At 39.3% G+C, this 15,718-nt stretch overlaps 2 protein-coding genes across 5 annotated transcripts; one reads left to right on the top strand and one right to left on the bottom strand.

Moving 5' to 3' along the window:
• The first annotated feature begins 6,744 nt into the window (after positions 1-6,744).
• LOC106368888 (probable splicing factor 3A subunit 1) lies at positions 6,745-8,437 on the top strand. Of its 4 annotated transcripts, none has more exons than XM_048765137.1 (3): positions 6,745-7,633; positions 7,838-8,010; positions 8,086-8,437. In XM_048765137.1, exons 1-3 carry the CDS (start codon positions 6,829-6,831, stop codon positions 8,101-8,103), a joined length of 996 nt encoding a protein of 331 aa, XP_048621094.1. In that variant the 5' UTR covers positions 6,745-6,828; the 3' UTR covers positions 8,104-8,437. The 4 variants fall into 4 exon arrangements, with proteins under 4 accessions (XP_048621094.1, XP_013664412.1, XP_013664411.1 ...); XM_013808958.3 differs by having other exon boundaries at positions 8,083-8,437; XM_013808957.3 differs by having other exon boundaries at positions 6,745-8,010.
• Positions 8,438-12,116: 3,679 nt separating this feature from the next.
• Positions 12,117-12,969, bottom strand: LOC106365282 (mini zinc finger protein 3). Its single transcript, XM_013804734.3, has one exon. The coding sequence runs from the start codon at positions 12,600-12,602 to the stop codon at positions 12,336-12,338; it is 267 nt and encodes an 88-aa protein (XP_013660188.1). The 5' UTR covers positions 12,603-12,969; the 3' UTR covers positions 12,117-12,335.
• Positions 12,970-15,718: the final 2,749 nt, after the last annotated feature.

Here is a 15,718-nt window from a genome sequence, read left to right as displayed (position 1 = left end):
TCAGTAGGCCCTCCACTTGTAGAAAGACTGCGACTTGCAGAGGATAAGACCTTGAAACGTCTTGCTCCGGTCTCGTTATCACCTTCTGGCCGGCCTCGCATTGTCATCCCAGATTCCGTGTTCCAGAAAGGAGCTGAAATACATAAAGATTTCATTGTTTGTTATTTCAATGGCAAGCCTCCTCCTTTTAAACAGATTCAAATGGTTTTTAACCACATGTGGGGCAAAGGCAACCATTTGGAAATTCACAACAACCCGCTAAACCGTTCTGCCCTTGTAAGGATTCCAAATGCTTACCTGAGACAAAAGATCCTTGACAAGAATATTTGGTATGTAGGGGACTCAATGTTCCACACAGCGCAGTGGTCCTCTGCCCACTCCAGCTCCACTCCCTCTCTGAAAGCGATACAAATTTGGGTCCATCTCACTGGAGTGCCGTTGGACCTGAGACATCAACAAGGGCTAAGCTTAGTGGCAGGTTTAGTTGGAGAGCCAAAAGAAACTGACGACTTCACCAAGAATTTGGTTAGTCTAACGTTATCCCATGTGAAAGTAGAAGTGGACCTCACTAAACCTCTTCCCTCGATCGTGGAGTTTGAAAGACAGAGTGGAGAAGTAGTGGAAGTGCTGGTAACATATCCTTGGGTGCCTCCTACCTGCTCGCACTGTCACGAGCCAGGTCACATCATTAAAAACTGCCTCTCTTACACTCCGCCAACAGTTGATAAGGATGCTCAACCTGCTGCAAAGAAATCGCACCCAGCGTCTAAACCATCTGCTACTAAATGCCCTGCTGCCAATTATAGAAAGAAACCTTTGGAACCTCAAACTGCTCCCCCTCCAAATTCCTCTGAACCTCCTCCATCCTCTTCAACCCCCACTGACAACCCCCCTGCTGTTGATATGGAAATCCAAGCACCCTCCTCCACATTATCTTATCAACCTCCCCCTCCACTACCCCATCAACCCTTGATTAGCCATTCTCCGTCTCTTGATCTAAACTCCCCTGACCCTCCACCTCGGCCCTCCCTTAAAAGGTCCCGTTCTTCCCCAACTTTCACACCAAACCACTCCTTAAATCCTAACCCTTTTGCTCCACTCGCTGACCTTCCTGTCCAAACCCTCTTTGATTCACACCCCTCCTCCATCCAAACCCTCACCTCTACCTCCTCTTCCCACCCTGACCTTGCTAATTCTACTTCTTCTTTTGGTTCTCTTGGCCCCTCCCAGTTAGATGGGAAGCCTTCTTCAACTTTCCAATGAGTGTAAAACTTTTTTTTTGGAACGTCCGTGGTCTAAATGACCCGGATAAGCATAGGCTTTTTGCAAGCTGGCTTCTATTTCATAAACCCATTTTTGGAGCCATCCTTGAAACTCATATTAAAGAACCTTCTCTGAACCCTATTATGTCGCATCTCTGCCCCTCTTGGAACTTCACCTCGAATCACTCTGAGGATGAAGATGGAAGGATTGTCTTGATTTGGAAACACCCTGTCACTCTTCAGGTTGTATGCAAGAGTCGCCAAACCCTCACTTGTTTACTCACCCTTCCCAATCAACCAACCATATACTACACTGCAGTTTATGCATCCAATGAGTCTGCTGAGAGGAATGATCTCTGGATCGAACACACGCAGATTCAAAGCACTTTAAATCTTGTCGACACTGCATGGATGATTGGGGGTGACTTTAATCAAATACTACACCCTGATGAGCACTCCTCCCCTACTGTCTCAGCGCTGGATGCTCAAATGTTTCTCTTCAGGGACTGTCTAGTGCAATCTGGGGTTTTTGATCTTCGCTATAATGGTCCCACTCTCACCTGGACCAACAACCAACCTCTAATCCTATCACAAAAAAACTTGACAGGCTTCTCGTCAACAGCTCCCTTATCTCTTTCTTCTCGCACGCCCACACAACTTTCCTCCCACAGATTTTCTCTGATCATTGCCCATGTCTAACTGACCTAGCCTTCACCCTCCCAAAAGCTGGAACCCAACCCTTCAAGTTCCAAAATTATCTCACCAAACACCCGGACTTCTCGACGGTGGTAAATGATGCCTGGATTCGCGCCGGAAGCATGTGCTCTACCCTGACACAACTCTGTTGGAAGCTCAAAGTTATCAAGAGAGATCTAAAACTTTTAAATAGAGAGAACTACTCAAAAATACAAGGGAGAGTGAGTGAAACTTACGGTTTGTTACAGTGTGTGCAGGTACAAGCTCTTCAAGCTACCACCCCTCAGCTGTTCCAGGAGGAGAGAGATCTCCACCAAAAATGGCTCTTCCTGCGTGAGATTGAAGAAGCTTACTTCAGGCAAAAATCAAGGATAAACTGGCTCAAGGAGGGAGACTTAAACACTACTTACTTCTACCGTATCTGTCAGGTCCGTGCGAGTTACAACGCCATCAGGTCCTTCCTCCTAAGTTCTGGTGCCTTAGTAACTGACCCTATGGAGATGAGTTTACTAGCTGCAGAACACTTCAAATCGATCTTGGGGCCTCAGACCTATCATCCTCCGTCAATTGTTTCGTCAGCCTCCTGGTTCGTGCAGCTCTTAAACTTCTCCTGCACTTCTCTGCAAGCCCAGGCGATGATCACGACCCCTACATCCGAAGAAATAAGAAAGCTCTTCTTCAAACTCAACCCAAACAAGGCTCCAGGCCCTGATGGACTAACCTCTGGGTTTTTCAAAGGGGCATGGGCCACTTTGGGTGAAGAAGCGGTACTCTCCGTCCAACAGTTCTTTTCCTCAAGCTTTCTCCCAGCTGCAACGAACTCTACGATCTTAACTCTGGTGCCAAAGTTCCCTGGAGCTTCAAAAATATCGGAGTACCGCCCCATAGCTTGCCTGAACACTGTGTATAAGGTCATTTCGAGACTCCTTGTCGCGCGGCTAAAGCCCATCCTGCAGCACCTTATACTCCCTTGCCAAACAGCCTTTGTGAAGGATCGCCTGCTGGTTGAAAACACGGTGCTTGCTAGTGAGCTTATCCATGGTTATCATAAAAACAAGGGTTCAAAAAAAATCACCATCAAAGTGGACATAGCAAAGGCTTTCGATACTATCTCCTGGGAGTTCCTCTTCTCTTGCCTTGAAGGTCTTGGCATCCCTCCTAAGTTCATCTCCTGGCTAAGAGCCTGCATTTGCACAACAAGCTTTATGATTGGCTACAACGGTACGATTTCAGATTATTTTAAAGGGAAACGAGGATTAAGACAAGGTGATCCCTTGTCTCCTTACCTCTTTGTGATAGCCATGAACTACCTATCGTTTATGCTTAACAATGCAGCGGCCCAAGGACACATCCAGTACCACTCCAAGTGTAGCAAGATGAAACTAACGCACTTATCTTTCGCTGATGATCTCCTGATCTTCATCGACGGATCGTTAGAATCAGTTCAGAACGTCCTCCAAGTCCTCCATGAGTTTGAGCAGAGATCTGGTTTGGCGGTTAGCTATCAGAAAACAAGTTTCTTTGCATCAGGCCTCTCAACTCAAGAAGTGGAAACAATACAAGCGTCAACGGGAATGGCGTGTGGGATCTTACCTGTACGGTACTTGGGAGTTCCCCTTAACTCAAGGAAACTGAACTTAGCCAACTGTGAGCCACTCATTCATCAGATCAAATAGAAGTTCTCCTCTTGGTCGGTGAAGTCGCTTTCTTTCTCAGGCAGGCTCCTCCTCATCAAAACCGTGATTACAGGGATTACTAATTTCTGGTGTTCTGCGTTTATCCTGCCAAAAGCGTGTGTAAAGAGAATAAATTCCCTATGCAGTGTGTTCTTATGGAAGGGAAATATTGAGAGTCACAACTCTGCAAGAGTTGCATGGGAGACAGTGGTACTTACAAAAGATCAGGGAGGTTTGGGAATCAGAGACCTCCTCAAAGGCTCCATCCACAATTACTGGACTACTAAGCCAAGCAGTTCCTACTCTTGGCTGGCCAACAAGCTCCTCAAACTGAGACAAGAGGTCTTCCCCCTAATAAAAATGAGCCTAGAGAATGGAGAATCAGCGAGGTTCTGGCATGACAATTGGACTCCTTTTGGAAGCCTCTCCACGTTCTTAAGTAACTCCCCGACTAGGTTTGGCATCCTCTCAAAAGCTTCAGTAGCATGGCTCTGCAGAAACGGAGTGTGGCGGCTTCCCCCTGCAAGGACAGAAGAGCAAGTTCAACTTCACACTTACCTAACTACCATCACCCTCACTCAGGAAGATGACTACTATAAATGGGAGTTGGCAGGTAAAATCTCCCGATCCTTTAGTACGGGAGAAGTATACACATACCTTCGTGATGACATTAGCGATGTAACTTGGGCAAAGACGGTTTGGTCTCCATATGAGATTCCACGGCACAACTTCTTCGCTTGGTTGGTGATCCAAAATCGTTGTCCCACAAGAGATAGGCTATTAGGATGGGGGCTACAGGTACCTCCACATCGGATTACTCCAGCAAGGGACTGGGATTCTACAGTGGCGCACATGATCGGACTCCCTAGGAACAAGCAAAGACGACCTCAGACTCTCCTCACCCTCCTTGCTTGGAAATCAACCATGTACTGGACGTGGATGCAATCCTCGCAATCATAGATCGGCAACTGAGAAATAAGATTCTAAGTTTCAGAGAAACAAACCCTGTTCTATCCTCGGCGATGATGCAAGCATGGTTCTCTCCAGATTGATCTGATCACATCGCGTTCCCCACCCTCCTCTCATCTCCACAACCGTTTTCTAAGCTTCGGGACTTCCGCTGCGAGAAGCAAAGGACTGATCATCTTCTCCAATTGGGCTAATAGGCTCTTTTTTTTTCTGTACTCTAATGGGTTCTGGGTCAAAAAAGGTTCTATTATTATGAGTTTTAAGTGTGGGCTTGGCCCGGTTATCTAAAGCCGAAAGCTTGTAAACATTTTTCATTCTCTTTTTAGTTTTAATGAAAGGCTAAGTTGCAAAAAAAAAAAAACCACAACTCCTCCTCCATTGCTAAACTCTTGCGGACACACTCTTCCAAGCTAATCATCTTCTTGTATATTTTCTTCTTATTTTCCTTTTTAATCTTGTGTTTGTATTTTAGGTACTTGACCACGAGCTTTCTTACTAGTGGGTACAAACCGGATACTACTAGCAGAGGCGTGCCTATAGTGTTAGCAAAAAGGCATTACTCTTAGGCCCCCACATAATTTACAAAAATTAAGGCTTCAAATCTTTAAGAAAATCCTTGAAAATTGTTTAAACTTAGTATTTTCTACTTGAACTCAAAACTAAAAAATTACAAAAAATAATTTTTTTTTTAAAATTATATAAAAGAAAATAACTTTTCATTTGTTCAAGGTCAAGTTTTTCAGTTACTTTTGTTTTCTCAAATTTGTTTCTACCAAAAAAAAATTGTATCTCTATTTAAAATAATTTATTTTTTAATTTAGTGGTGTGAATGTTGATGGGTTAGCATACTTTATCATATTTTAACATATATAAATTAGAATGCCTTTTGTTTTTTTTCTTATAATTTTTAAGATATTGAACATATCTTAAAAATGAAAAAGAAAATGCTTTATAAAAAAACGAAAAGCGAAATCATTTAAATACTATAATCATTTTTAATTTAATTTTATTTTTTTAGTATTTTATATTATATTACAATATAATTAATATTTTGATTTTAAATAATTTTTATAGTGAAAATCTAATGCTAAGTCATCGTATTTGCCTCGGGCCCTGAGAGGGTTGGCACGGCACTGACTACTGGTGTCATCAAACGAGACTTGAACGGCTTCTTGAATCTGAGACTCATCAATCATCATCATCATCTAGATAATCAGGAACAAGATCCATACGAACTTCAAAGCACATCCAAGAGAATACTCTCTACTTGCGGGACAAGTTACTTCATCAACATAGACAAACAGGTTCATAATCATCGCATGAGTGATAACACTGTCGATGAGTCCAGCATCCAAAAAGAAGAAATTCAAGTCTTCTTTATTTTCACACTCCTCGTTGTCATCATTGATATCAAGCCTATTTACGCAAGCAAGAAATACGGTTCAACGTTCTTTTGTTCCTAGACACGAGCTGAGCTATTCAAGAGATATCTGCTGATCAGTGTGCGGGTGTTAAAGCAAATATTACAGGCTTACAGCAGATGTAAGTAGGTTTTACAAAAATTATTATAAATTTATAATAAAAAGGGTATCTAAGAGCAGTTCCATTGGCAGTATTTAGAGACGTTCGTATCATTTAAAAAAAAAAAATTAAATTAGGAAAGAGAGTAGTGTAAACCCACAAGGAGGAATTCAATCGGTTTTAGAAAATTAAATACTCCGTCTGTTCCTGAAAGTAAGATTTTCTAGAGTATGCACGCTTATTAAGAATTTAATAAATGTTTATAATTTAATTTATTTTTACTTTATTATACATTTTACAATAACTTTCCACCAATGAAATTTAATCAATTCAAATATTCTCAATTAATGTTCCTCGAAAGTATAAAAAATACCTTAACAATATAGAAAATCTATCTTTGTGGAACAAGAAAAAAATCTAAAACATCTTACTTTCAGGAACGGAAGTAGTATAACAAAAACTAATATAATATTAATTTCTTTTTTTTTTCTTTTAGAATCTGTAACGGTTTACAACCGCCAATCATGCTCTAAAACGTTTTAGCCCACTAATATAATTTAATTTTCAATTATTTTAGTTTAAGAAGCCCACTTAGATATTACCAATGGTCTTACCTAATAACTATTTAGCCAAATGGTACAAGTGTTTGGTCTTCATCGCTATCTAGTTGTTGTTGATTATAGACCTCAGAAGAAGAAGAAAAAATGTTGAGTTCAAGGCAGAGTGGTCCGATCCAAGCTCCGGAGGATCCAGAAACGAGAGAGATTGTGGAGAGGACTGCAGCTTTGGTTGGGACACATGGGTTGTTGATGGAGAGAAGGTTACTTGCCGTTAACGTGAACGATGAAAGGTACGATTTCTTGAGGAGCCGACAAGACCACCCTTATTATGATTTTTACCGGAGAAAGGTTGTTGAACACGAGATGACTCCAGATGATGAGCCATCAGGGGATCTTCTTCTATTTACGTGCCCTCCTCAAGGGATCACTCGCAAGGAGTTTGGTGCCCTTAAGCTCACAGCTCAGTTTGTGGCTCGCTATGGCATGTCTTTCTGGCGGGATTTGATTCATTGTGTGACTATGAACCCGAACCCTCTGTTTGAGTTTGTCAAGACAAGTGACATCAACTTCAGTTTACTCCTCCGGCTTGTTGATGCGTATGAGATGGCGTTGGAGCCTTACAAAAAGAGTTGTTTGCATAGAACTAATCCGAAGGAGACCGTTCTTGAAGGTTTTTTCTATCTTGTTGAAGGGGAAAAGCATTCTGAGGAGGTTGGAGTGCAGTTGGCTACCATTGATTTGCATGCTTTTGTGAGTGGTCTTGATTTTATTGCGAGCAGGGAGGTTGGACAGCTGTTACCACCTGGAGTCCTTTCAACACAAATGCGCTCCGGTGCTCTTCCACCTAGTGATGAAGATGATGATGATGATGATGATGATGATGCAACACTAGAGGTTCATCATCCTTCTCCTGAAGAGCATCAGTATTATCCATTTACATATCCTCAAGGTATCACGCCCAAACAACTTGGTATCATTAAGCTCACAGCACTGTTTTTGGTGCGCTATGGGTGGGGTTTCTGGGTGGGATTGCATACGAGATTGATTCTGAAACCTCACTTGCCGTTTGGGTTTTTATACTCACCTGATAGGAGCTACCACCTTCTTTTCAATTGGCTTACCAATGTGTATGTGGGAGTAATGCCTGCCCCAGGTCGTTTGCGGCTTAGCCCTGCTGCTAGGGAGATCATACTTGATGGTTTCTTCTACCTTCTCGAGGATGGATCGGACATAGCTACGAGTGATTTGCATGCTTTTGTTGGTGGTATTGACTATTTTGCAAAAAGGGAGAATTATGAGAAGTCAGCTCTTCTTCCTCAGCATCCGGTAATGTTTTCCTTAGGATGCTTAATTACTGCCTTTTTTACTGTTCTGACTTTGACTTGTATCTACTTTTAGCAGTCATACACTTTCAGGTAACTTAAGTGGATTCTCTGTGGGGAGGGGGACAACTTGCGCATTACAATGTGGTGGGAGCAGGATAAATCCAAACTTGTTGGAAATCGCTTATCAATCTCGTTTAATCGTATTTAGTAGTAGCTCAAAAACTATTCTGTACTGGATCAAGTTTGTGTTGGTGTTGTCTCTGTATTACTTAAAACATTTCTGTTAGCTCAAGTTTGTTTTGGAGTCAACGTGTACTGGTGTCTCTGTAAGCCTCAAACGTTTTTTTTTTTAAGTTTGTTTTGAAGTCAACGTGTTATCTCTGTAAACCTCAAACGTATCTCTCTTTTAGCTTAAGTTTGTCAACTTAGCATTGATTCTTATTAGTTAGTATCCACATGCATAATTTATGGGGTCAAGACTCAAAAGACTTATCAGAGAGATCTTTTTAATCACTATGTTTATATTATATAACCCGCGTTCCTATCAATTCTTATACCTTCATGTTATCTCTTAAACTTAGAGATACCGTATCATAGAAGAAACACATATCGTAAAATCTGATAACCGATATATCGAAGACTATAAAAATTAAAGTGATGTGAATATAGCAATTGATTTAGTGGTTTAGGTCACCTTTTTGGATCATATGGTTTTATGGGTCGAGATCAAACATTATTATAGAATTGTAGCAAAAAAAACTGAGTGTAATTGATTTTTGGGAAATTGCAATGTATAACTACAAAAGAATTATAATTCAGCATATAACCATATCAACAGCATACAAATAAAAATATTTGTTTTATTTTAATTTTTTTTATTAAGTTTGTATTTCTTTCTTTCAATACATAGATTTAAATAACTACTAAAATAAATAAAAAACATTATGATAAATTCTTATGTGCAATTAATATATGATTTTATGTTAATATTATTCAAAACGAATGTAATTTTTTGAAATTTTAATATCATTTATCCGCATGGTGTGTTTCCATACTCTAAGATAAGCAAATTGTTCAACCACACGGTTCCTTATCACCCTATATATGTGCGAAGTTTATCCTCGAAAATTATCAATTTATCCTGAAGCTCTTTTAAGATCCATCTGGCCCTTTCGATTGTTGGAAAGTGAGGGAAGTGGCCACATTATATACCAAATACCAAATACCAAAAGTCAACAATTAGAGAAGCATTAGGAATCCCAAATAGCAGCAAAACGGATATGAAACAAAGAATCAATGCACCTAGACAGACCCGGCTAGCTTGGGCTTTAGGTGCGACACATTATATAACTTTTATGGGCACCAAAACTAGATAATTCTCTTAGGTGTAGTGGCATGAATTCTACTCCTTTATATCATATGTGCAGAGGTTCAAAACCTGACTTCTTCATTATTTTTGCTTTTTGATAATAATTGAAAGAATCTAATTGATTATGATTCCTTTATTGACGAATTTAGTTTCTTTATATTGTATTAAATGAAATAGTCATATAAATAGAGTAAATCAATTAATATCTTTTTCCAAATCGGTGCCATTTACGAGACGCTCTTCGTCTTGGCTCTTTTTTCTGCTTCTTTTATGCATTGTTCTGTTTTTCAATTTTGAGTAGAATTAAATTGTTTTTGTTTTTTTTTTGGTAAAAAAATTGTTCTTGTTGCTAATGTGTTTGTAGAAAGTGTACTGGCAACAAAATAAGAAATCAGCTAGTAAATTAGAGTAATCTGAAACCAAAAGTATTTTCAAGTAACATGTTAAATTGTATATGAACGTTTTAGAATCATTATTTTATCAATATGATAGATCAATATATTAGGGTTCTTGATGATTTTTTTTTTGTTTTAAAAAGCTAAGCTTATTAAAACTCAATTTCATTATAGAAGTACTTCTGTTTGAGGAAGTTATTTTTATTAGAAAGGGCATAATTTTTTTAAATGTGTTTTGTCACAAAATAATAAAGTGATAGATGATGCGGATTTTTGGGTCTTTCATTGTTCTGTAGATATCTGAAATTGAGTTCTTCAGTCGATATTTCTAATTGTCGACAACTATTTGAATTTATAAAGAGAACAATCTTAAATCTAAGAAAATTTACTACCAAATTCTTCTAGAGATGAGATGACTATGAATTAAGCATTCACTGTTTTTGTTTTTTACTTCTTTTTTTTGAGGGGGGTGGGTTTGAATCCTCGGGGTCGGGGGAATCAGAATTTGCTTAGAAAGCTTCAGAGCGAAGCATTGTTTCGAAAAGCCCAAGTTCATGAAACTGGTGTTAAAGCTCATGGGTTCGAATACTGCTGTTAACCGATTGTTTTGCTTTTCTTGTAATTCTCTTTTAGTCCGCTTCTTAACCAACTAAAGTCAAAATGAATAACAGCGACTGATTGTGTGACATATGGGGCCGCGTAGTTTCCCACTTTTAGTTACCACAAACAAGACTTATTTATAAAGCTCTGGTAAAGGAAATGTTTAGAGATTCACAAAATCACAACATGTTTTTCTTCAAAAAGAGTATTTCTAATACAATTATTTTAGTTTAGATTATGATAAATAAAAAACTACAGTGGTATTTTCCAACAAATTCGAGTGGCCACTTAGATAAGAGAAGCAGCCAATATGTTTTTTTTTTGGTGTGGTATTGGTGTCAAACATTGCTTTTTGGTCCCTTAGATAAGAGCAGAAGCAGCCACTCGTCAGACTTTGCCGTGAAGGTTCCTTCGACGGTCTTGAATTCGCTGTCATCTTTGGTTGAAGATCTATATTGCTTAGCTTATATATATGTTGTAGTTTGCGCTTATTGCTTAAGAGGATGGATAATTTTCTCTTTCAATTGTAGTGAAGAAGATTGAGTGTGAATGAAATTAAATTTGTGTTAAAAAAAAATCCCTTTAAAGGCTTCAAATTATCTTTCATAAGATACTGAGCGAACACATGAACCTAAACGATTTGATAGCATGATTTGAAATGTGGGCCTCTGTGTTATTAACTAAATTGCTTTAATATAAGCATCAAAATATCATGATTAACACACACATGAAAATTGAAAATTAACTTCATCCGTTTTTTTGAACGAATCAACTCCATCCGTTGACTAATAAAAAGAAACTCCACCTCGATATGTTCTTGTAACAAAAAAATGCCAATGCCCAGGACGTCTTTTAATTCGATATCCAAGTGATGCAGTGAATATCAACTTCCAGTTTTATAACTCTTCAACATGTAAACGAACAACCCGGCTTTATATTCCCTTGTAACTATTAAATTTATTTTTGATTTAAAATTTGTAAATGACCTCTACAGACTTTGCAACTGTCCAGTGGCCATAACCATAATGAAATAATTATTTCACTGAAATAGTTAAAAAAACTATTTTCCTCTTATGTCTAGAATAATTTATCGGAATCTTTTGTATGTGTAGTGGTGGGTCAAATATTCGAGAGAAAGAGACAAAGGGAAGAGCATATGATTATTGGTACTTGTATGCATTGGTGCCATGTTTTATTTTTACGTCTATAAAACTAGGTCCATATGAATAAGAATAATGCCAAAAATATAACCCGCTTATTAATTTTGGTTCCCACTTATAAATCTGTATATCCCCATTTTCTGTTGCTGTCATTGACCACATACATGTGCTAAATATATAGATCGCAAGTGCTTCTAAGGATTGATCTCTTTCAACGGAAGTGCTCTTATCTTAGAAGGATTCATCTCCTCCAATTCAAATAAGAATTTATTTTTCTTATATCTGTGGTAACAACTTTAGCATACTATGAACTCTAATATCTTATTGTGATTAGCTTAGCAAGATTAGTATAGACTGGACACTCTTGCGTTTTGGGGAATGGTTTACGTACGTCTACAGAATCCGTCAAAAAAAATTGTCGGCTCATTGTTTTCTACATATACTTCTCAAAAGTCTTGACATTTAAGTTACTAAATATAATTGTTTGTAGTTCTAAATACATCAAATTAGACAACTCGTACAAGGCAAGGGCACATATATTTGAACTTTGAAGTATATATAACATTCCATCACACCAAGATTCAAGAATCATTAATCATATAGATTGGCGTTAATGTAAGTATCTGAATATACATCAATGACCATGTGGATACATAAATACATCTCTAATATTAAAAGAAAAAAAAACTGAATAGATCAAACTCTAAAGCAGAACTTTTTTCCCCTTTATTAATTAAAAATCAACAATACCTTTCTTATAGTATTTTTTTCTTCTTTTCCCCATCTTCGCTAAATAGTTGATTCAATTCGGAGGAGAATACTCGCAAACAACCTCCGTTTCAACTTCCCTCCGATGAAAGTTCCGGTGACAGCCACAAGCAGCGCACGTTAAAGCATCATAGGTTCCTTCGCCACCGCTTGCCATAAACTCACGGCAACCGTCAACGGCGTAGCCCCCGATATTAGCGGCGTGATTCTTTTGGCACTCAACATAACGTACGTTGCTGGAAGAAGAAGTCGTAGTGTAGGAGCTTTTTCTTTGTTTTATCACCACTTGCCTCCTCTTCATCTTCCTAAGCTGATCTCCTTAGACAAAAACCCCTAATTTTTTTTCTACAAATATCTCGTTTTGAGGGGGAAATGATCAGAGACTCTTTTGGATACGAAGTAAAAGGGTACTTGCAAGTGCCCCTTTATAGCCCTTGTTTATATAATAGGGCTGTTGAATGTTGACTATATATCTCGACAATGTAGATGGATTTGCCGCAGCATTTGAAAATGGTCGCTTCAAAAAGAAGTCATCGTAAAATGAAATTTATCTATATTTAGTAAGACAATGACTAATAAATTAGGTTGATAACGGTAAATATATGTATGGTAACATTAGATAAGTTCAGTTCAAAAAAAAACATTAGATAAGTACAACAAATTATGGGGTTCTTTCCTAGCTAGTGATCTATTGTAGTGTATGTCTACATGTAAACCATATTTTTGTGGGAGAATTGCCAAGTGTGACTCAAAACTTGGAGTCAAACCCAAAACAATACCCCAACTTGGGTCAAAGGCAAAAGTAACCTAAAAGGCTATTGAAATTACAACTATCCCCTTGTGACTGATCAACATGTATAGTTAGCTAAGTTTTTAAGTTTGATACTACTATTTTGTTTAACCAACAAGGTCGCTTGGACTGATCAACATGTATTTTTTTTGGAAATTCATGACAAATGGTTGTTTCTGAGATCGATAGAGGAAGCATACTTCCGTCAAAAATCTAGAATCACTTGGCTGAAAGAGGGAGACTTAAACACCTCCTACTTTCATAGAATCTGGAAAGTCCGCACTGCTATCAACTCTATACGCTCATTTCTTCTCCCCTCAGGGATCCTCCTCATCGACCCGATTGCCATGGGAGAGCTGGCTGTAAATCACTTCAAAAGCATCCTGGCACCAGCCATACTCCAACCAACGATCTCAACTCCTCCATGGTTCCGGGGACTCTCATCTTTCGTCTGCACCCTGGATCAAAAGAGGGCTTTGGATTCTATTCCATCACTTGAAGACATCACCAACGCAATACTCAAGCTGAACCCCAATAAGTCCCCGGGGCCAGATGGGCTTACCTCAGGGTTCTTTAAATCTGCTTGGTCGATTCTAGGAGAAGAAGTGACCTCATCAATCGCTGCTTTCTTCCGTTCAGGATTCCTCCCCACCACAGTCAACTCTACCATTCTCTCACTTATCCCTAAGCATCCTGGAGCCTCCGCAATCACCGACTATCGTCCCATTTCTTGCTGCAACACGCTTTACAAGGCAATATCAAAAATTTTGGTTTCAAGGCTAAAGCAGATCCTTCCAAAGCTAATACTTCCAAATCAAACGGCTTTCATTCAAGGACGGTTGCTTGTGGAAAACACGATCCTAGCAACTGAACTTGTTGATAACTATCACAAAAACAAAGGGCCGGCTCGGATCACCCTCAAAGTCGATATTGCCAAAGCCTTTGACACTCTGCACTGGGACTTCCTCTTCATTTGCCTAGCCTCTCTTCAGTTTCCCTCACAGTATTTACATTGGCTCCGAAACTGCGTGTGTACTCCTTCTTTCACAGTTGGATACAATGGAACAGTGCAAGGCTTTTTCAAAAGCAAGCGAGGACTAAGACAAGGAGATCCCCTATCTCCTTATCTTTTTGTTATTGCTATGAACTGGTTGTCTTTTATGCTTAATAAAGGAGCCGAGTCTGGCCTCTTTGGGTACCATGAGAAATGTAAATCCTCTAAGCTGACCCATCTCTGTTTCGCAGATGATCTCCTTATCTTTACAGATGGTAAGCTGAGCTCTGTCCAAGGAGTTCTCTCAATCCTCAAAGAATTTGCAAGACACTCGGGCCTCTCTGTCAGTATCCAAAAAACCTCATTTGTGTCCTCAGGCTTAACTCAGGAGCAAGTCGATCTTATAGAAGCCAGCACTGGTCTTTCCCATGGCTCTCTACCAGTTCGTTATCTAGGAGTTCCTCTCTGCGCTCAGAAGCTCTCACTTCACAACTGCGCCCCTCTGCTCCAACACATCAAAGAAAGAGTTAACTCTTGGAGTGCTCGAGCCCTCTCTTTCGCTGGCCGTCTCCTCTTGTTGAATACTGTCATAGCAGGGATCACAAACTTCTGGTCCTCTACATTTGTCCTGCCAAAAGCATGTATTAAAAAGATTAATTCCCTTTGTGGTGTGTTTCTATGGCATGGAAGCACAGAAGGAGGCCACTCTGCTAGAGTCTCTTGGGAAACAATCACACTAGCTAAGGAAGAAGGAGGTTTAGGATGTCGGGACTTAATTGCGTGGAACCAAGCATGCGCGCTAAAGCTTATATGGCTTCTCTTCTCTAATTCAGGGTCTATTTGGGTTGCATGGTATAAGGCAGAGGTTCTAAATGGCTCCCTCCGCAATTACTGGTCAACTAAGCAAAAACAAAAGTTCTCATGGTTTACCAATAAACTGCTAAAGCTTCGGGATATTTCCTATGGTTGGATCACTGCCAAGGTAGGAAACGGAAAAGAGACATATTTTTGGGATGATAACTGGTCACCTTTTGGGAATTTGCGGAACTTCCTCGCACCCTACAGAGCAAACATAATGGGTATCCCAGAAGCGGCTACTCTTCATGACCTGTATGTTGGAGATAGATGGAATGTCAGGCCTGCCCGATCGGAAAAGCAAGTCCAGGTTCAAGCTTTCCTCACTTCCATTACTCTCTCTGAATTACCTGATGAATATGAGTGGACTATTGATGGTAAGCTATGGCTGAAATATCAAACTGGAGATGTCTACAAACTATTAAAATCTCATGGGCAGTTGGTACCTTGGAAAAAAGCAATTTGGAACTCGGGTGGGGTTCCTCGTCATAGCTTTTAAGCGTGGCTGGTTACTCTCAATCGACTCCCAACGAGAGACAGAATGATTTCATGGGGGCTGTCTGTCCCTCCCACTTGTCTGCTTTGCAACCTTGATAAAAGAAAAAAAATCTATACACAAATCATTTACATGTTTTCATTCGACATTTACTAATCATTGTAATTGATATAGCAGATAGTAAGGTTTTGTTTTGGTTGAATTGTATTTCAACTTTATTTCAGTTTCGTGTTCTAAGAAAAGTAGTATCCTTGTAAACATAATGATTTATTTGGAAACAAA

This window comes from Brassica napus, chromosome C8 (assembly GCF_020379485.1).
Source record: "Brassica napus cultivar Da-Ae chromosome C8, Da-Ae, whole genome shotgun sequence".
NCBI lineage: Eukaryota > Viridiplantae > Streptophyta > Magnoliopsida > Brassicales > Brassicaceae > Brassica > Brassica napus.
This window is presented reverse-complemented; position numbering and strand designations above follow the sequence as displayed.

Bases quoted from the DNA above. Each gene is read 5' to 3' on its own strand.
- LOC106368888 (XM_013808955.3), top strand. From the start codon at position 6,829: ATGTTGAGTTCAAGGCAGAGTGGTCCGATCCAAGCTCCGGAGGATCCA. The intron at 8,011-8,082 runs GTAATGTTTTCC...ATCTACTTTTAG, and splicing joins CTCTTCTTCCTCAGCATCCG to CAGTCATACACTTTCAGGTA.
- LOC106365282 (XM_013804734.3), bottom strand. From the start codon at position 12,602: ATGAAGAGGAGGCAAGTGGTGATAAAACAAAGAAAAAGCTCCTACACT.